The sequence below is a fragment of the Scomber scombrus genome, chromosome 3, assembly GCF_963691925.1.
Source record: "Scomber scombrus chromosome 3, fScoSco1.1, whole genome shotgun sequence".
Classification (NCBI taxonomy): domain Eukaryota; kingdom Metazoa; phylum Chordata; class Actinopteri; order Scombriformes; family Scombridae; genus Scomber; species Scomber scombrus.
Genome location: NC_084972.1, coordinates 35,092,652 through 35,113,953, shown reverse-complemented (window position 1 = coordinate 35,113,953; position 21,302 = coordinate 35,092,652). Strand labels below are relative to the sequence as shown.

Genomic DNA, 21,302 nt, shown 5'->3' with positions numbered 1-21,302 from the left:
TAACCAAAAAAGACAATTTTACTCACAGTAGTCGGTCTGAAGGTGAATCTGATCTGTGTCTGTTTTTCCGTCTGTGTGTCTCTTTAGAGACCAACAATAAACTGTTTCCTGGTTTGTGTCAGGTGAGTCAGGTGAGGGGCGGAGCTTTGTCAGATGTCTTGTAATAAAAGCTGCACTTCACAATGACTCAGGGTGTGTTTCAGTCCAAAAGATTTACTCATTACTCAGAGGGAAATGTGGACTGCTGTTACACCAACTTTAATCAAACAGATATTTAGGTTGAATAATGAAAATCTAAATGTAACTTAGTAAAATCTATTACTGGGAATGGATCTCATAGAATACTACTGAAACGCAACATGGAATATTGTGGAATAAGGGTAATATGTATTGTAAGAGGTAACATGGAATAATGTATGGAAAGACATCCAATATTGTAGGAAAGGCCAAAAATATTCAAATATGTATATTTTATATATATTTTAACACAATGGGCCAGATGCAAGAACCACTCATATGCACAGATTCGTTCTTAAATCATGCGAGTGATTTACGAGGATTTGCAGCATTCATCAATTTTCTCGTATTTTGGATTTGGACGAGTGGTGCAGACCTGTGGGGCGGCTGTGGCTCAGGAGGTAGAGCGGTCGTCCTCCAATTGGAAGATTGGCAGTTCGATTCCCGGCTCCTCCAGTCTACATGTCGATGTGTCTTTGGGCAAGACACTTAACCCCTAGTTGCTCCCGTTGCTGTGCCAACGGTGTATGAATGCGAGTGAATGGTTAGATTCCTCCTGATGTGCAGGTTGGCACCCTGCGTGGTAGCTGCCTGCCATCAGTGTATGAATGTGTGTGAATGCGGTGAATGAGTTGTAGTGTAAAGCGCTTTGAGTGGTCGAAAAGACTAGAAAGGCGCTATATAAGTACAGTCCATTTACCATTTACCATTTACCTCTCACGCACAACCAACCTGCAGTCCTCCAAAGCAATAAAACATGACTGTTACTGTCTAATTGTCTAATGGCAGTGTGCCAACGATATTATGTCTTTTGGGGGAACTCTAATTTTTCCGGGGGGTGACATCATATACTATAAGCAAGATATGATAAACACTTAATGAACACATAACACCTCCACACGGGTATCAAGACCAAACAACACTGTATGATACAATCTAGCCAGGCACGATACGGTAGCTATACTACAGAGTGATGTAACTACTGTAGTTTATCAGCACAAACACACAGAGATGTCGAGCTGTTGAACTGTTACCCTCATACTTCTTCTGCCGGCTTGCCCTGCGTTGTCATCCCGGGTGTTAGCAGGTCTGTGCTGACAGCAGACCGGCAGCAGGTGTAACATCAGCAGTTGAGCTTCAGAATCAACTGACTTGGATTTTCTTTTTAACATCACTGTATGCTGACTACCACTTAACAGAGAAATGAATAATGTCGATCCGCAGGCTGAGCGTATATTATATTGTCAGTATTTTAGAGACCCCTGAGTAATGGGTGTGAACTACAGGGGATGTAGGCAATGAGCAAGTGTATATATATGTCCCGTTCATTAAATTGCACTTCTGAATCCATAATCATGATGACATTACTCTGTAAAATTCATTCATTCAGTCATTTAAATTGACAATTGAAACTATGATATAATGCAAGCTTACAATATAAATATTAGCGGCTGAAACTACCTTTAATTCCACCACTAACACTAAATAATAATCTGTGTTTCTGTTTAACTATTTCTGAGAGCGGGACCTCAGTCTGAGAGCTCGTTATGTTCTTATTCTTAGTCTTTAGTGCCATTTTCATGAATGGAGCTTCTCCACAACCTGCCGGTCGTCTGACCTTATTTGGTATTTTGGGGGCGTCATTCATGTTAAATTACTATTCTCTGGAATGCGCGTTCATTTAGAACAGGTGGGATTCATCATATTTACGAAGGTCATTTACGACTGTTTTCTGGTGATCGTAAATCTCGTAAATTCCACCTCAAGAAAAAGTGACAGATTTAAGAAGAAAAATACGAACATATTATTGCATCTGGCCCATTGTGTTTTTAATTCCTGAAATTCCACAGTCTGTGAAGAACAGTCCACAGGAAAACAAAATACTCTGACTAAAAAACTAAAAACTACATTATGACTTTTCCTTTTCAAATATAATTCAATTCAATTTTTCCAATTATTTTAAGTTCAGTTTGAAAAAGTTCACATTTTCTGAAGCTTGTGACTCTTCACCACTGTTGATTATAATTTTCCATTTACCAGTTTAGTCATGATTTTGTCAGGTCGGTCACTCTGGTGTGAAGGGAATCTATGTCGTAAGGGGTTGTTGGGGCTTGGTACCCAGACTCAGAGTGTGGTTGTGATAATGTTATTTCCCCTCTGACCTGTCACCCTGGTTCCCCCTTCCTGTAGCGTGTTTGTTGTAATTCATCAATCTCGAGTTGTGATCACTGTTGCCATTTGCGGTCGTTGGAACACTGCGATAGTAATTGTTTCTTAGTTAGTGTATATGTTGGGTTTAAAAGCAATCCATATATCCTACAGTCTCTTTATGTAACCCCTCTCATTAGGGTTACTTGTATAGTAGCATTCTAAGAGGTCCATATTCTCCTACTACACCAGTGTCTTGTTCCAGTAGCCCACTTCTCATCATTGCCTTGGTTCCTCAACACCTGACGCAGATCTTCTTGACCCATGTGACGTCTGAGCCGGTATAGCTCCTTAGTTTGTGGATTAATTCATCCTGAGATAGGCCAGCAGCATCATGGACCTTGCTGTCTTGATCAGAAATTGAACCGCTAATCCACTGCGCCAAAGTCAGTAGTATTATTCCATTCAACTACCAGCCAATAACCTGCCTCTGTACAACATGAAAGCTCCCGTCAGACATCATAGTGGCTAAGAGCACTACTAGGACCATAACTGAGACTGGTCAGCTGATATATACCACAGCAACATCCTAGAGAAGACAAGATGAGCACAAAGCCACAAAGGCCATGACCCCCTCATGGAGAAGGAAGCTGGAGGCCAAGATCAAGGTGACATGGAGAGAAGTTATTCAACTCTCAGAGCTACAGAAAGGTGTGGGGAAGAAAGGGATACCCAGGAAGTACAACAAACTGTCTGTACCTGAGGCTCACAACTCTGACTATCCACCTGAAGAGAAGCCAGGAGAATAAGTAGGATGTTCTCCACCGAACCCTCCAAAGTGTACTCTCAGTGGTAGGGTAATAACATGATAACAGACCCACCCAGGGCTGAGACTGAGCAGTACTGGAAGAGCATATGGGAGAATGAGGCATCACATAACACCCATGCTCAGTGGCTAGTGGATCTAAGACCAGACCACAGCAATCTCCCAGAACAAGAGCCAGTAACCATCACAATGGCAGACATCCAAGAAAGAGTTTCATGTATGAAGAGCTGGACAGCACCAGGTCCTGATATGATCCACACGTACTGGCTGAAGTAAGTCACCACTCTAAATGAATGCCTGGCAGCACAAATGAACCAGCTGCTGATGGATGGGACCCACACAGACTGGTTAACCCAAGGGCAGACAATCCTGATCATGAACGATCTCCTGAAGGACACGATTCCATCCAACTACCGGCCAATAACCTGCCTCTGTACAACATGTAGGCTCCTGTCCGGCATCATAGTGGCTAAGATGAAATGGCACATGGCCCAATACATGAGCTGGGCCCATAAAGGAATTGGTAGCAATACCAGGGGAGCCAAGCACCAGCTACTGGTCCATAGAGCAGTCACCCAAGACTGGAAGACCAAGCAGACCAACCTATACACCGCCTGGATTGACTACAGAAAGCCTCTGACTCAATGCCACACACATGGATACTGTAGTGCTTGAAAATGTATAACATCAACAGGACACTAAGAGTCTTCATCTCTAACTAAATGGGGATGTGGACAACCACTATGGAGACCAGCTCAAAGCCAGTTGCACAAGTTCCCATCAAGTGCAGCGTATACTAAGATGATGCACTATAGGCCTGAACCCCCTCAGCCAGGTGACGGCCCCGAGTGAATACCTCAGGCAGCAGAAACCTGATAATGCAGAAGAGGAGGATGAACCATCATGGAGGGACAAACCCCTGCACAGCACGTACCACGGACAGATATAAGAAGTGGCTGATATCAAGAAATCCTCCAAGTTGCTGGAAAAGACCTCAGAAACAGCACAGAAGCACTGATCATGGCAGCACAAGAACAGGCACTTAATACAAGATCAATAGAGGTGGGGGTATACCACAGCAGACAGGACTCCAGGTGCAGACTGTGCAAAGATGCTCCTGAGACAGTTCAGCACATAGTAGCGGGATGTAAGATGCAGGCAGCGGCTGGCATAGTGTACAGGAACATCTGCACTGAGTCCTGAGGTCAGAATGGAAGGAACCTCCTAAGCTGGCTGAGAATGACCAAGCTAAGATCCTGTGGGACTTCCAGATCCAGACTGACTAACTGGTGCTGGTTAACCAACCGGACATTGTGATGATGGACAATCAACCGAAGAAGGCAGCGGTGATAGACGCTTGTGAGGAATAATGAGAAAAAATAGGACATGGAAAAAAAGACCACTTAGATCAGTGGGAGTTCCCAATGACATCATGTGTTCCTGTTTAGGGCATTTTGAGTGCATGAGTGCATTCACAGGGAGAAGTATAGAAATTAACTGAATCAGGTTTTATCTCAATATAAAATGCTGTTAATACGTTTAAGTTTTGGAAATGTTGATACTGTATGTATGAGTTAAAATGTTCAGAGACAACGTTCCTGGTTCATATCTGATTTTTTATTGATTTAAAACACAGAATATACAATCTTAGATAGTTTACAACTGTAGATGGACCTCAAACATACATAAAACTCGACAGTAAAATACAAATTTAACAGCACAAAACTTAACAATATAAACTCAACAACATGTGCTTCCACACTAAAAGACACTGTGTTAAAGTTTGAGAAATAAAGCAGCAACACAACATCAGGTTAACTTTAACAATCTGTTATTTTGAGCCAATGTTACAACAAGATTGAACTAAAAACTGTCACAAATGTTTAGTTTCTTGTACAAAATGATGCAGATGACATGCAAGAGATCCACAAACCCTAACCCTAACCCATACCCAACACATACCAAACTATCTGAACCAATGTACAACAATTACAAGTTAATACATCAAAACTTGATTTAATATCAGTATTTTACATGTAGAATATATTATATATTCATATTCATCATTATCATCATCATCATCACCATCATCATCATCACATCTACCTGCTGTGTTTCACTGTCACAGAGACTTTCAGTGGAGAAATCTTTAGTTTATCCTTAGTGTTAATGTATGGAAACAGTGAGTCAGTGAAAGTATGTGTGAAGGTGTGTATGTGTGTGTTAGTATCAGGATCCGAGAACAACAGATTTCCTCTGTTCCAGTCCAGATTCACTCTGATCCTCTGGAGCTTCTTCTTCACTGAGAGATCAATGGGAAGAGCTGGTGGTGAATATGCATAGTATTTATCATTATAGAACTGTATTCTCCATAATCCAGACGGTATGTTTCCCTTCCTCTGAACAGACTCTGATAACACACCCAGTGACCATTTTGTATTGTCTCCAACCTCGACATCCCAGCTGTGAGTCCCTGAGTTAAAGCCCTCAGAGCCCAGGACAATGGGATAATGGTCAAACCTCTCTGGATTATCAGGAAGCTGCTGTTTCTCTCCTTCATTTCTCACACTGGTCAGATCTTCAGACAGGATGAAATATGGACCAGCAGTGTTTGGATCCAGAATGACAGGAGTGTAGGAGACCATCTCCTTCATGCTGTTCCAGATGTTGAAGGCCAGGTTGCCCAGGTGTTTGGCCTGGTCTATCAGAGCTCCTGAGGGCAGCTGTGGATCATCCGGCAGGGGGCAGCGCTGGACTCTTTCCACTGCAGCCTTGTAGTTGTTCAGGAATGAGACGTCTTCAGCTCTCAGCTCCTCCTCTGTGGCTCTGACTGTGTGTGAAAGAGCTGCTATCTCTCTGCTCAGAGCCTCCATCTTCTCCTTCATCATCTGACTCTTCTGCTCCTCTTCCTCCCTCAGAGCAGCCATCCTGGCCTCCTCTTTCTCTTTTAGAAACTGGTGAAGCTTCTTAAACTGCTCCTTAATCTGCCTCTCTGTGTGTTGGGCCTGGACCTTCATGTGTTTTGCTGTTTGATCAAACTTCACTTTAACTTCTTCACAAACCTTTAACTTCTCCTTTAAGGACTTCAGAGTTTCCTCAAGTTCCTTCTTGTGTTGTGGTGCAGCTTCATCGATGGGTCTGAATCTGTGGTTGGTGTGTTTTTCTGAATCTCTGCAGACGAGACACACTGGCTGCTGATGGTCCAGACAGAAGAGTTTGAGTTTCTCAGAGTGCAGACTGCAGAGAGCCTCTGAAGCTCTCTGATCTCTGTCCTGTAAGAAGGACTCACACAGGTTCCTTAACACCAGACTAACAGGTGGATTTTCCTTTGAAGATCTTCTCTTACAAACTGGACACTCACGTGTTGGTTTCTGTCTCCACCAGCTCTTCAGACAGTCTTTACAGAAGCTGTGGCTACATGACAGAACAACAGGATCTCTAAAGACCTCATGACAGACCGGACAGCAGAGATCCTCCTCTGATCTGGAAGCCATTTAGTCTCTGAGTGAAGCTGAAAACACAGCAGACAGAAAGTACAGTCAGTCATGGCTCCCATCCCTCCTCTACTAACTTCACTGACATTTACTGTCAGTGTGACTCCAGTTTTTAGTCAAACTCACCTTCAGTGTGTGGAGAGTCAGCAGGTTGAAGCAGCAGAGTTCTAGTTTTCCACTTTTCTCTCCTGTAGCTGTACTCACTCAGAGGAAGTTGTTAGTTTGGTCTGAAGGTGAATCTGATGCTCTGTTTTTTCAGTCTGTGTGTCTCTTTAGAGACCAACAATAAACTGTTTCCTGGTTTGTCTCAGGTGAGTCAGGTGAGGGGCGGAGCTTTGTCAGATCTCTTCTGATAAATGTTGTAGCTTCACAGTAACACAGGGTGTGTTTCATTCCTGTGTTCAAACATAAACAAACCATCAAGTTTAATGACAGCAGACTAACAGGTTTTACCTGATTTAATCTGTACAGTACAGAACATCATGACGCATGAAGCTTATAAAATAAACTTTCATTCAGAGGAGAAGTTCTGTTCAGCTGTTAGTATGAAAACTTTACAGGAACTTCAGAAACACAAAGGAGTGAATATTGTTCTGGATGATTTATTTAAGATTTGACATATTACCAAAAACAAAAAGGACAGTACCAACACTTATAAGAAATGACGGCACAATGATGAACTTGTTGTGGCGCCCTCTGGTGGCACCAACAGTGTTTACTGCCACACCCAGCAAGTCTTGCAGCATCAGATCGTTGCTGCTTTTGCAGCTTCAGCTTGTGACAGTTTGACTTTTTGTGTTTTTAAGGAGCCAGTCAGGTCTCTCTCCTGCATTTTGTACTCAGTCAATAGTTTAGTCAGTTTACAAAGGATGCAGACTGAAGCAACAATACTTAACTTACTCCCTTCACACTGAATGAACATAAACACAATTAATCCCTGAAATACCAAAGTGTCTGAAGAAAAGTCCACAAAAAAACAGAATACTCAAACTTAAAACTCTATTATTGGTTTCCCCTTTCAAACATAATTCAGTTCAGTTTTTCCAGCTTAAATAAAGTAAAGTTTGTTTTCAGTTGAAATAGTAACCAAAAGCCGGGGTGCCGTGTGAACAAGCCTCAATAAGAAAGACAATTTTACTCACAGTAGTCGGTCTGAAGGTGAATCTGATCTGTGTCTGTTTTTCAGTCTGTCTGTCTCTTTAGAGAGAAGGAACAATAACCTGTTTCCTGGTTTGTCTCAGGTGAGTCAGGTGAGGGGCGGAGCTTTGTTAAACATCTTGTAATAAATTATGTTACGTCACAATGACTCAGGGTGTGTTTCAGTCCAAAGGATTTACTCATACTCAGAGGGAAATGGGGACGGCTTTTGCACCAACTTTAATCAAACAGATATTTAGGTTGAATAATGAGAATCAAAATGTAACTTAAACTAAATCTATTACTGGGAACTGGGAACAGGCAACATGGAATATTGTGGAATAATTGTAATATGTATTGTAAGAGGTAACATGGAATAATGTATGGAAAGACATCCAATGTTTTAGGAAAGGCCAAAAATATTCAAATATTTATATTTTATATACATTTTAACACAATGATTTTGTAATCCCTGAAATTGCATTATTCATCCTGAAAATACTCTAAAAACTACAAACTCCATTATGACTTTTCCTTTTCAAATATAATTCAGTTCAATTTTTCCAACTTTTATAAGTTCAGATTGAAAAAGTTCACATTTTCTGAAGCTTGTGACTCTTCACCACTGTTGAGTATAAATATATATTTACCAGTTTAGTCATGATTTTCTCAGGTCGGTCACTCTGGTGTGAAGGGAATCTATGTCGTAAGGGGTTGTTGGGGGTTGGTACCCACACTCAGAATGTGGGTGTGATAATGTTATTTCCCCTCTGACCTGTCGTCCTGGTTCCCCCTTCCTGTAGCGTGTTTGTTGTAATTCATCAATCTCTAGTTGTGATCACTGTTGCCATTTGCGGTCGTTGGAACACTGCGATAGTAGTTGTTTCTTTGTTAGTGTATATGTTGGGTTTAAAAGCATCCATATATCCTACAGTCTCTTTATGTAACTCCTCTCATCAGGGTTACTTGTATAGTAGCATTCCAAGAGGTCCATATTCTCCTACTACACCAGTGTCTTGTTCCAGTAGCCCACTTCTCATCATTGCCCTGGTTCCTCAACACCTGACGCAGATCTTCTTGACCCATGTGACGTCTGAGCCAGTATAGCTCCTTAGTTTGTGGTTTAATTCATCCTGAGATAGGCAAGCAGCATCAAGGACCTTGCTGTCTTGATCAGAAATTGAACCGCTAATCCACTGCGCCAAAGTCAGTAGTGTTATTCCATTCAACTACCAGCCAATAACCTGCCTCTGTACAACATGAATGCTCCCGTAAGACATCATAGTGGCTAAGAGCACTACTAGGACCATAACTGAGACTGGTCAGCTGATATATACCACAGCAACATCCTAGAGAAGACAAGATGAGCACAAAGCCGCAAAGGCCATGACCCCCCATGGAGAAGGAAGCTGGAGGCCAAGATCAAGGTGACATGGAGAGAAGTTATTCAACTCTCAGAGCTACAGAAAGGTGTGGGGAAGAAAGGGATACCCAGGAAGTACAACAAGCTGTCTGTACCTGAGGCTCACAACTCTGACCACCCTCCTGAAGAGAAGGCAGGAGAATAAGTAGGATGTTCTCCACCAAACCATCAAAAGTGTACTCTCAGTGGCAGGATAATAACATGAGAACAGACACACCCAGGGCTGAGACTGAGCAGTATTGGAAGAGCATATGGGAGAAGGGGGCATCACATAACACCCATGCTCAGTGGCTAGCGGATCTAAGACCAGACCACAGCAATCTCCCAGAACAAGAGCCAGTAACCATCACAATGGTAGACATCCAAGAAAGAGTGTCGGGTATGAAGAGCTGGATAGAACCATAGCATACTGATATGATCCACACTTACTGGCTAAAGTAAGTCACCACTATACATGAATGCCTGGCAGCACAAATGAACCAGCTGCTGATGGATGGGACCCACCCGGACTGGTTAAACCAAGGGCAGACAATCCTGATCATGAAAGATCCCCTGAAGGACACGATTCCATCCAACTACCGGCCAATAACCTGCCTCTGTACAACATGGAAGCTCTTGTCAGGCATCATAGTGGCTAAGATGAACAGGCACATGGCCCAATACAGGAGCTGGGCCCAGAAAGGAATTGGTAGCAATACCAGGGGAGCCAAGCACCAGCTACTGGTCCATAGAGCAGTCACCCAAGACTGGAAGATCAAGCAGACCAACCTGTGCACTGCCTGGATTGACTACAGAAAGCCTCTGACTCAATGCCACACACATGGATACTGGAGTGCTTGAAAATGTATAACATCAACAGGACACTAAGAGTCTTCATCTATAACTCAATGGGGCTGTGGAAAACCACTATGGAGACCAACTAAGATCCAGTTGCACAAGTTCCCATCAAGTGCAGCATATACTAAGGTGATGCACTATAGGCCTGAACCCCTTCAGTCAGGTGACGGCCCCAAGTGAATACCTCAGGCAGCAGAAACCTGATAATGCAGAAGAGGAGGATGAACCATCATGCACAGCGCGTACCACCGACAGATAGAAGAAGTGGCTGATATCAATAAATCCTCCCAGTGGCTGGAAAAGGACTGAGAGACATCACAGAACATGGCAGCACAAGAACAGGCGCGTAGTACAAGATCAATAGAGGTGGGGGTCTACCACAGCAGACAGAACCCCAGGTGCAGACTGTCCAAAGATGCTCCTGAGACAGTTCAGCACATAGTAGCGGGGTATAAGATGCAGTCAGCAGCTGGCATAGTGTACAGGAACATCTGCACTGAGTCCTGAGGTCAGACTGGAAGGAACCTCCTAAGCCGGCTGAGAATGACCAAGCTAAGATCCTGTGGGACTTCCAGATCCAGACTGACTAACTGGTGCTGCTTAACCAACCGGACATCGTGATGATGGACAATAAACCAAAGAAGGCAGCGGTGATAGACGCTTGTGAGGAATAATGAGAAAAAATAGGACATGGAAAAAAAGACCATTTTGATCAGTGGGAGTTCCCAATGACATCGTGTGTTCCTGTATAGGGCATTTTGAGTGCATACGTGCGTTCACAGGGAGAAGTATAGAAATGAACTGAATCAGGTTTTATCTCAACATAAAATGCTGTTAATACTTTTAAGTTTTGGAAATGTTGATACTGTACAGATGAAGCCCCTTGAAAGTTCCCATTCAAGCTGAAAGCCAGCTGAATGGCAGCTGACTCCCAGCCGGCTGCCAGCCGACTCAGCAACCCCCTCCTTCTCCTGGGCGTGTCTATCTTTTCCTGTAAACCCACCTATTCATTGTAATACAGGGTATGACCAGGTGATGGCACTTCTGTCACAGAATAGCCCACATATTCTATGAATTTTTACTGGTCATCCGAACCAGTAAACTTACTTACTACCTAACGTAACCCACTGACTTTTTATATGCACGCACCACAACTTAGAAAAAATATTTTAAATTTCAAGGAAGACCATGACTGAGCAAACAATTTGCAGACACAGATACATGACTATCTTGAATAAAAAATGCGGAGTGTCTATTTGCACCCTAGACGTAGCCTATAACAACGTGAAAACATGGCGGGTATTCATCTTCCACGCCAACAGAAAAGGGCGAATTTAGAAAGGTTTCATATCTTATGTTTGTTCTAAAGACATTTCTGGCGGGAAAGTTGTATTATATTTTCATAATCTTTCCTCAGTGAATGCATACAAGCGTAAGTTTGTCAGTTAGACACGTTATAACGTAGGACCGGAGCGGTGGCGTAACGGGCAGCGTGTCTGTCATTAGTGCGGGAGACCTGGGTTCGAGTCTTTGCAGTAGCAGTTACTTATTGACAATGTTTTCAGCGGAAAAACTCTGCTGCATTTTCATAACTTTGTTAAGTAAATGCATACAACCCGAAAATAACTGAATTTACAACCTTCAGATTGTTATATGATGGAAATCAAATCTTGACCGATAATTCTCTGGTTCTCTGCTATGTGCCATTAGTTTAATATGTGTTTAATGATGTTCTCTTGGTTAACAGGAAGTGTGTTTGCCTGTAGAGTATTTTAAGAGTGTTTTTATTGTTTAGCAGTGAAGAAAGGAAAATGAATGGGATGTTTGTGCTAGAAAGAGAAACAAAGTGTGCGTGACAGGATTTGGCAAGAGTTCATACTGCAAAAAATCGGAACACATTTTCAAATCAAAAAATTAAATAGCCTACTGACTGATTATTTTGTTATTTGTTTTGAATCTAACACAAAAAAGAAAGAAAAATTGCTTTTCATATTTCAATTTTAGGCTCAGATCAATTATACAAAATGGAAAAATGTAAACGACTGTATTTGATTTTAGGCAAGGCAAGATAAGGCAACGCAGCTTTATTTATATGAAAATAAACATTTGACAGTGAGAAATTAGAAACAAACGTAAAAACAAGGAATTTAAAGGATGATTAACCTTTCATTTGATGCTGGTTTGAATATTCTCACACAAATTATGCCAGAGTGCTAAAACTGAGAATGAGTAGTTCAGCGTCTGCTAACTTGTGAATTGTAGAATTGTTGAAAAATGTGCAAGCCAACCCCGGTCTATTCAGTGCATGCTGTAAGTCAGGTAAGCCCATCCACTTTATTAGCATTATCATTGCTTAACTTTTTGTTTGGGCTTAATGGACTATTTGGTTCCATTGCCACACAAATCACGCAAGAGTGTTCATGGCCGTTGCAACTACAGTACTTTCTGAGAAGGGGTGCGGATTTGGCGGGGTGATGATGGGTTTGGGGGGATGGTTGGGAGCCTGTTCCATTGTCTTTCAAAGCGAATGCCCCCCTCCCCCCACACCTGTGCATGTCTCATGGCAAACTGTGAATCCTTTGAATTTTTCCTCCCACGGCTCTATTACGCCTGCTCTCATTATGATCAAATTATTTTAACAATTATGTTTTATAACATATTGCCAATAAAATAAAAGTATTGAACAGACTCACTGGAGCTGAGGTTAATGTTAGCTGCACGGACAGAGACGTGTTTTCTCAAGCGAGTTCAAAGTTTTATCTATTTTACTTTCTTTTGACAATGACACGCTGGATGATGATTTCGGAGGTAATCCGACAGGAGAAGGATTGTGTAAACCAGTCGGTCTCAACAGGGCTTACGATTGGCTACGAGAAAGTGACGTGTCGGGGGTTGCCTCGAGTGGGAGATCACCCTCCATTCATAACCCGTTGTGCGCCAACGTCATTCATTTCATTTCATTTTGACTTTTGACTTTGTAATTACCGGATAACAGAAACCCAGTATCAGTGTCAGAATATAATAGCAGCAATAAGAAAAGAATAAAGAACAATAAATAATAAATACAAAAAAACAAACGAACAAACAAACAACTATAAGAACAATAATAGTAAGAAATATGTAGTAAAGTAGTCGTGACATTATTTACATTATTTACACCGTCCATTGAAATACTATGTATTACAGTAAATAGCGCGTCCTGTTTTGAATCACTAGACGGGGTATGTCACATGGGCTATTTCTTGGTTTGACAGTGACAATGATTTGTCAGAGGTCCTGTAAAATGTACGGTATCTTCAATTGCATCCTTCTAATGAATTAACTCAGTTTATGTCCATGGACATTATAATGAAAAGGCTAAAGGCTTAATATTAGTTAGCATCCAGCGTGCTGCGTGGACTTCATTACATCTGCTGCACCGCTGCTACCACAATTATGAAATGCTAAGTTTATTGTCGGTGACTGTGACCTTCATAAAAGTAATATTTTACAAATCTGCATTATATAAACTAATGAAATTCATTAAAGTCATTTGGCGACTTCTAAGTCATTAAACTAAGTCTTACTTTTACTGGCGTAAAGATTTGAATCAGGACGTCTGCTTTTACTAGAGTCTTTTTTACACTAGTATCTAGTACTGCATACTACACAGGCATGACTCAGAATAACAAGCTTGCACTTTTTAATCATAGTGCGTTTTGTTAATTGATCAGCTGTGTTGTGTTTTACCGGCGCACAGCAGCTTCAATTGCATCCTTCTAATGGATTGAACTATATTGCACCCTTCATTAGATAGATAGATAGATAGATATACGTTATTGATCCCAAGCTGGGAAATTATAGTGTAGCAGCAGCATTACACAGACACATAGTGACGATACAGTGACAATAACAACAACATATAGTATAAGGCTACTTTATGAAGAAGAATAGAAGTAAATACAAGTTATATTTGTGTGTAAAACTAACTCGGGTCTCCTGCACTAATACCTGCGCCTCCCCGTGGACAAATTAAGCATTGCAACTGGTTTTCACTCAGGCAGTTTAGGGGCGTTTCCAGTCGGGGCCTCATTGACACGTCATCGCATTTCCCCCCTGCTTCCATTATCGGCCAGTCAAGGACCTATCAAGGGGCGGCCAAGGAGCCATCACGGAAACAGGGGAAATTTGTAGTGGCTTCATCTGTATGTATAAGTGAAATGTTCAGAGACAACGTTCCTGATTCATATCTGATTTTTTATTGATTTAAAACACAGAATTTACAATCTTAGATAGTTTACAACTTTAGTTGGACTTTAAACATATATAAGACTAGACAGTAAAATACAAATTTAACAGCACAAAACCACACGAAAAGTCACTGTGTTAAAGTTTGAGAAATAAAGCAGCAACACAACATCAGGTTAACTTTGACAATCTGTTATTTTGAGCCAATGTTACAACAAGATTGAATTAAAAACTGTCACAAATGTTTAGTTTCTTGTACAAAATGATGCAGATGACATGCAAGAGATCCACAAACCCTAACCCTAACCCATACCCAACAAATACCAAACTATCTGAACCAATGTACAACAATTACAAGTTAATACATCAAAACTTGATTTAATATCAGTATTTTACATGTAGAATATATTATATATTCATATTCATCATTATCATCATCATCTTCATCACATCTACCTGCTGTGTTTCACTGTCACAGAGACCTTCAGTGGAGAAATCTTTAGTTTATCCTTAGTGTTAATGTATGGAAACAGTGAGTCAGTGAAAGTATGTGTGAAGGTGTGTATGTGTGTGTTAGTAACAGGATCCGAGAACAACAGATTTCCTCTGTTCCAGTCCAGATTCACTCTGATCCTCTGGAGCTTCTTCTTCACTGAGAGAACAGTTGAGGGAGCTGGAGGTGAATATGCATAGTATTTATCATTATAGAACTGTATTCTCCATAATCCAGACGGTATGTTTCCCTTCCTCTGAACAGACTCTGATAACACACCCAGTGACCATTTTGTATTGTCTCCAACCTCGACATCCCAGCTGTGAGTCCCTGAGTTAAAGCCCTCAGAGCCCAGGACAATGGGATAATGGTCAAACCTCTCTGGATTATCAGGAAGCTGCTGTTTCTCTCCTTCATTTCTCACACTGGTCAGATCTTCAGACAGGATGAAATATGGACCAGCAGTGTTTGGATCCAGAATGACAGGAGTGTAGGAGACCATCTCCTTCATGTTGTTCCAGATGTTGAAGGCCAGGTTGCCCAGGTGTTTGGCCTGGTCTATCAGAGCTCCTGAGGGCAGCTGTGGATCATCCGGCAGGGGGCAGCGCTGGACTCTTTCCACTGCAGCCTTGTAGTTGTTCAGGAATGAGACGTCTTCAGCTCTCAGCTCCTCCTCTGTGGCTCTGACTGTGTGTGAAAGAGCTGCTATCTCTCTGCTCAGAGCCTCCATCTTCTCCTTCATCATCTGACTCTTCTGCTCCTCTTCCTCCCTCAGAGCAGCCATCCTGGCCTCCTCTTTCTCTTTTAGAAACTGGTGAAGCTTCTTAAACTGCTCCATAATCAGCCTCTCTGTGTGTTGGGCCTGGACCTTAATGTGTTTTGCTGTTTGATCAAACTTCACTTTAACTTCTTCACAAACCTCTAACTTCTCCTTTAAGGACTTCAGAGTTTCCTCAAGTTCCTTCTTGTGTTGTGGTGCAGCTTCATCGATGGGTCTGAATCTGTGGTTGGTGTGTTTTTCTGAATCTCTGCAGACGAGACACACTGGCTGCTGATGGTCCAGACAGAAGAGTTTGAGTTTCTCAGAGTGCAGACTGCAGTCAGTCTCTGAAGCTTTCTGATCTCTGTCCTGTAAGAAGGACTCACACAGCTTCTTTGACGCCAGGTTACGAGGTGGATCAGTCCTTGAAGATCTTTTCTTACAAACTGGACACTCACGTGTTGGTTTCTGTCTCCACCTGCTCTTCAGACAGTCTTTACAGAAGCTGTGGCTACATGACAGAACAACAGGATCTCTAAAGACCTCATGACAGACCGGACAGCAGAGATCCTCCTCTGATCTGGAAGCCATTTAGTCTCTGAGTGAAGCTGAAAACACAGCAGACAGAAAGTACAGTCAGTCATGGCTCCCCTCCCTCCTCTACTAACTTCACTGACATTTACTTTCAGTGTGACTCCAGTTTTTTGTCAAACTCACCTTCAGTGTGTGGAGAGTCAGCAGGTTGAAGCAGCAGAGTTCTAGTTTTCCACTTTTCTCTCCTGTAGCTGTACTCACTCAGAGGAAGTTGTTAGTTTGGTCTGAAGGTGAATCTGATGCTCTGTTTTTCAGTCTGTGTGTCTCTTTAGAGACCAACAATAAACTGTTTCCTGGTTTGTCTCAGGTGAGTCAGGTGAGGGGCGGAGCTTTGTCAGATCTCTTCTGATAAATGTTGTAGCTTCACAGTAACACAGGGTGTGTTTCATTCCTGTGTTCAAACATAAACAAACCATCAAGTTTAATGACAGCAGACTAACAGGTTTTATGTGGTTTAATCTGTACAGTACAGAACATCATGACCTGCATACAGCTTATAAAATAAACTCTCATTCAGAGGAGAAGTTCTGTTCAGCTGTTAGTGTGAAAACTTTACAGGAACTTCAGAAACACAAAGGAGTGAATATTGTTCAAGATGATTTATTTAAGATTTGATATATTTCCAAAAACAAAAAGGACATTACCAACACTTATAAGAAATGACGGCACAATGATGAACTTGTTGTGGCGCCCTCTGGTGGCACCGACAGTGTTTACTGCCACACCCAGCAAGTCTTGCAGCATCAGATCGTTGCTGCTTTTGCAGCTTCAGCTTGTGACAGTTTGACTTTTTGTGTTTTAAGGGGCCAGTCAGGTCTCTCTCCTGCATTTTGTACTCAGTCAATAGTTTAGTCAGTTTACAAAGGATGCAGACTGAAGCAACAATACTTAACTTACTCCCTTCACACTGAATGAACATAAACACAATTAATCCCTGAAATACCAAAGTGTCTGAAGAAAAGTCCACAAAAAAACAGAATACTCCAACTTAAAACTCTATTATTGGTTTCCCCTTTCAAACATTCAACAGTTCAGTTTTTCCAGCTTAAATAAAGTAAAGTTTTTTTTCAGTTGAAATAATAACCAAAAAAAAGCCTCAATAAGAAAGACAATTTTACTCACAGTAGTCGGTCAGTCTGAAGGTGAATCTGATCTGTGTCTGTTTTTCAGTCTGTGTGTCTCTTTAGAGAGAAGGAACTATAAACTGTTTCCTGGTTTGTCTCAGGTGAGTCAGGTGAGGGGCGGAGCTTTGTCAAACATCTTTTAATAAATGATGTTACGTCACAATGACACAGGGTGTGTTTCAGTCCAAAGGATTTACTCATTACTCAGAGGGAAATGGGGACGGCTGTTGCAACTTTAATCAAACAGATATTTAGGTTGAATAATGAGAATCAAAATGTAACTTAAACTAAATCTATTACTGGGAACTGGGAACAGGCAACATTGGAATATTGTGGAATAAGGGTAATATGTATTATAAGAGGTAACATGGAATAATGTATGGAAAGACATCCAATATTGTAGGAAAGGCCAAAAATATTTATATTTCATATACATTTTAACACAATGTTTTTGTAATCCCTGAAATTGCATTATTCATCCTGAAAATACTCTAAAAACTCCATTATGACTTTTCCTTTTCAAATATAATTCAGTTCAATTTTTCCAATTATTTTAAGTTCAGTTTGAAAAAGTTCACATTTTCTGAAGCTTGTGACTCTTCACCACTGTTGAGTATAAATATACATTTACCAGTTTAGTCATGATTTTCTCAGGTCGGTCACTCTGGTGTGAAGGGAATCTATGTCGTAAGGGGTTTTTGGGGCTTGGTACCCAGACTCAGAGTGTGGTTGTGATAATGTTATTTCCCCTCTGACCTGTCGTCCTGGTTCCCCCTTCCTGTAGAGTGTTTGTTGTAATTCATCAATCTCTAGTTGTGATCACTGTTGCCATTTGCGGTCGTTGGAACACTACGCTAGTAGTTGTTTCTTTGTAAGTGTATATGTTGGGTTTAAAAGCATCCATATATCCTGCAGTCTCTTTATGTAACCCCTCTCATTAGGGTTACTTGTATAGTAGCATTCTAAGAGGTCCATATTCTCCTACTACACCAGTGTCTTGTTCCAGTAGCCGACTTCTCATCATTGCCCTGGTTCCTCAACACCTGACGCAGATCTTCTTGACCCATGTGATGTCTGAGCCGATATAGCTCCTAAGTTTGTGGTTTAATTCATCCTGAGATAGGCCAGCAGCATCAAGGACCTTGCTGTTCTGATCAGAAATCGAACCCCTATAGTATATCGGACTGTACTATAAGTGAAATTTGTTTTCAGTTTAAATAATAACCAAAAAAGACAATTTTACTCACAGTAGTCGGTCTGAAGGTGAATCTGATCTGTGTCTGTTTTTCCGTCTGTGTGTCTCTTTAGAGACCAACAATAAACTGTTTCCTGGTTTGTCTCAGGTGAGTCAGGTGAGGGGCGGAGCTTTGTCAGATCTCTTCTGATAAATGTTGTAGCTTCACAGTAACACAGGGTGTGTTTCATTCCTGTGTTCAAACATAAACAAACCATCAAGTTTAATGACAGCAGACTAACAGGTTTTACCTGATTTAATCTGTACAGTACAGAACATCATGACCTGCATACAGCTTATAAAATAAACTCTCATTCAGAGGAGAAGTTCTGTTCAGCTGTTAGTGTGAAAACTTTACAGGAACTTCAGAAACACAAATGAGTGAATATTGTTCTGGATGATTTATTTAAGATTTGACATATTTCCAAAAACAAAAAGGACAGTACCAACACTTATAAGATATGACGGCACACTGATGAACTTGTTGTGGCGCCCTCTGGTGGCACCGACAGTGTTTACTGCCACACCCAGCAAGTCTTGCAGCATCAGATCGTTGCTGCTTTTGCAGCTTCAGCTTGTGACAGTTTGACTTTTTGTGTTTTTAAGGAGCCAGTCAGGTCTCTCTCCTGCACTTTGTACTCAGTCAATAGTTTAGTCAGTTTACAAAGGATGCAGACTGAAGCAACAATACTTAACTTACTCCCTTCACACTGAATGAACATAAACACAATTAATCCCTGAAATACCAAAGTGTCTGAAGAAAAGTCCACAAAAAAACAGAATACTCCAACTTAAAACTCTATTATTGGTTTCCCCTTTCAAACATTCAACAGTTCAGTTTTTCCAGCTTAAATAAAGTAAAGTTTTTTTTCAGTTGAAATAATAACCAAAAAAAAACCTCAATAAAAAAGACAATTTTACTCACAGTAGTCGGTCTGAAGGTGAATCTGATCTGTGTCTGTTTTTCAGTCTGTGTGTCTCTTTAGAGAGAAGGAACAATAAACTGTTTCCTGGTTTGTCTCAGGTGAGTCAGGTGAGGGGCGGAGCTTTGTCAGATCTCTTCCGATAAATGTTGTAGCTTCACAGTAACACAGGGTGTGTTTCAGTCCAAAGGATTTACTCATTACTCAGAGGGAAATGGGGACGGCTGTTGCAACAACTTTAATCAAACAGATATTTAGGTTGAATAATGAGAATCAAAATGTTACTTAGTAAAATCTATTACTGGGAATGGATCTCATAGAATACTACTGAAACGCAACATGGAATATTGTGGAATAAGGGTAATATGTTTTATAAGAGGTAACATGGAATAATGTATGGAAAGACATCCAATATTGTAGGAAAGGCCAAAAATATTCAAATATTTCTATTTTATATACATTTTAACACAATGATTTTTTTAATTCCTGAAATTCCACAGTCTGTGAAGAACAGTCCACAGGAAAACAAAATACTAAAAACTCCATTATGACTTTTCCTTTTCAATCATAATTCAGTTCAATTTTTCCAACTTTTATAAGTTCAGTTTGAAAAAGTTCACATTTTCTGAAGCTTGTGACTCTTCACCACTGTTGAGTATAAATATACATTTACCAGTTTAGTCATGATTTTCTCAGGTCGGTCACTCTGGTGTGAAGGGAATCTATGTCGTAAGGGGTTGTTGGGGCTTGGTACCCAAACTCAGAGTGTGTGTGTGATAATGTTATTTCCCCTCTGACCTGTCGTCCTGGTTCCCCCTTCCTGTAGCGTGTTTGTTGTAATTCATCAATCTCGAGTTGTGATCACTGTTGCCATTTGCGGATGTTGGAACACTACGCTAGTAGTTGTTTCTTTGTAAGTGTATATGTTGGGTTTAAAAGCATCCATATATCCTACAGTGTCTTTATGTAACCCCTCTCATTAGGGTTACTTGTATAGTAGCATTCTAAGAGGTCCATATTCTCCTACTACACCAGTGTCTTGTTCCAGTAGCCGACTTCTCATCATTGCCCTGGTTCCTCAACACCTGACGCAGATCTTCTTGACCCATGTGACATCTGAGCCGGTATGGCTCCTAAGTTTGTGGTTTAATTCATCAAGGACCTTGCTGTCCTGATCAGGAATCAAACCCCTGCGCCAAAGTCAGTAGTGTTATTCCATTCAACTACCAGCCAATAACCTGCCTCTGTACAACATGAAAGCTCCCGTCAGACATCATAGTGACTAAGAGCACTACTAGGACCATAACTGAGACTGGTCAGCTGATATATACCACAGCAACATCCTAGAGAAGACAAGATGAGCACAAAGCCGCAAAGGCCATGATCCCCCATGGAGAAGGAAGTTTGAGGCCAAGATCAAGGTGACATGGAGAGAAGTTATTCAACTCTCAGAGCTACAGAAAGGTGTGGGGAAGAAAGGGATACCCAGGAAGTACAACAAGCTGTCTGTACCTGAAGCTCACAACTCTGACTACCCACCTGAAGAGAAGCCAGCAGAATAAGTAGGATGTTCTCCACTGAACCATCCAAAGTGTACTCTCAGTGGCAGGATAATAACATGAGAACAGACCTACCCAGGGCTGAGACTGAGCAGTACTGGAAGAGCATATAGGAGAAGGAGGCATCACATAACACCCATGCTCAGTGGCTAGTGGATCTAAGACCAGACCACAGCAATCTCCCAGAACAAAAGCCAGTAACCATCACAATGGCAGACATCCAAGAAAGAGTGTCAGGTATGAAGAGCTGGACAGCACCAGGTCCTGATATGATCCACACGTACTG

At 41.4% G+C, this 21,302-nt stretch overlaps 2 protein-coding genes across 2 annotated transcripts; both read right to left on the bottom strand.

Moving 5' to 3' along the window:
* Positions 1 to 5,313: 5,313 nt before the first annotated feature.
* LOC133977505 (zinc-binding protein A33-like) lies at positions 5,314 to 6,705 on the bottom strand. Its single transcript, XM_062415686.1, has one exon. It carries the CDS (start codon positions 6,703 to 6,705, stop codon positions 5,314 to 5,316), a length of 1,392 nt encoding a protein of 463 aa, XP_062271670.1.
* Positions 6,706 to 14,781: 8,076 nt separating this feature from the next.
* On the bottom strand, positions 14,782 to 16,173 carry LOC133977673 (nuclear factor 7, ovary-like). The gene has a single exon (XM_062415917.1). The coding sequence runs from the start codon at positions 16,171 to 16,173 to the stop codon at positions 14,782 to 14,784; it is 1,392 nt and encodes a 463-aa protein (XP_062271901.1).
* Positions 16,174 to 21,302: the final 5,129 nt, after the last annotated feature.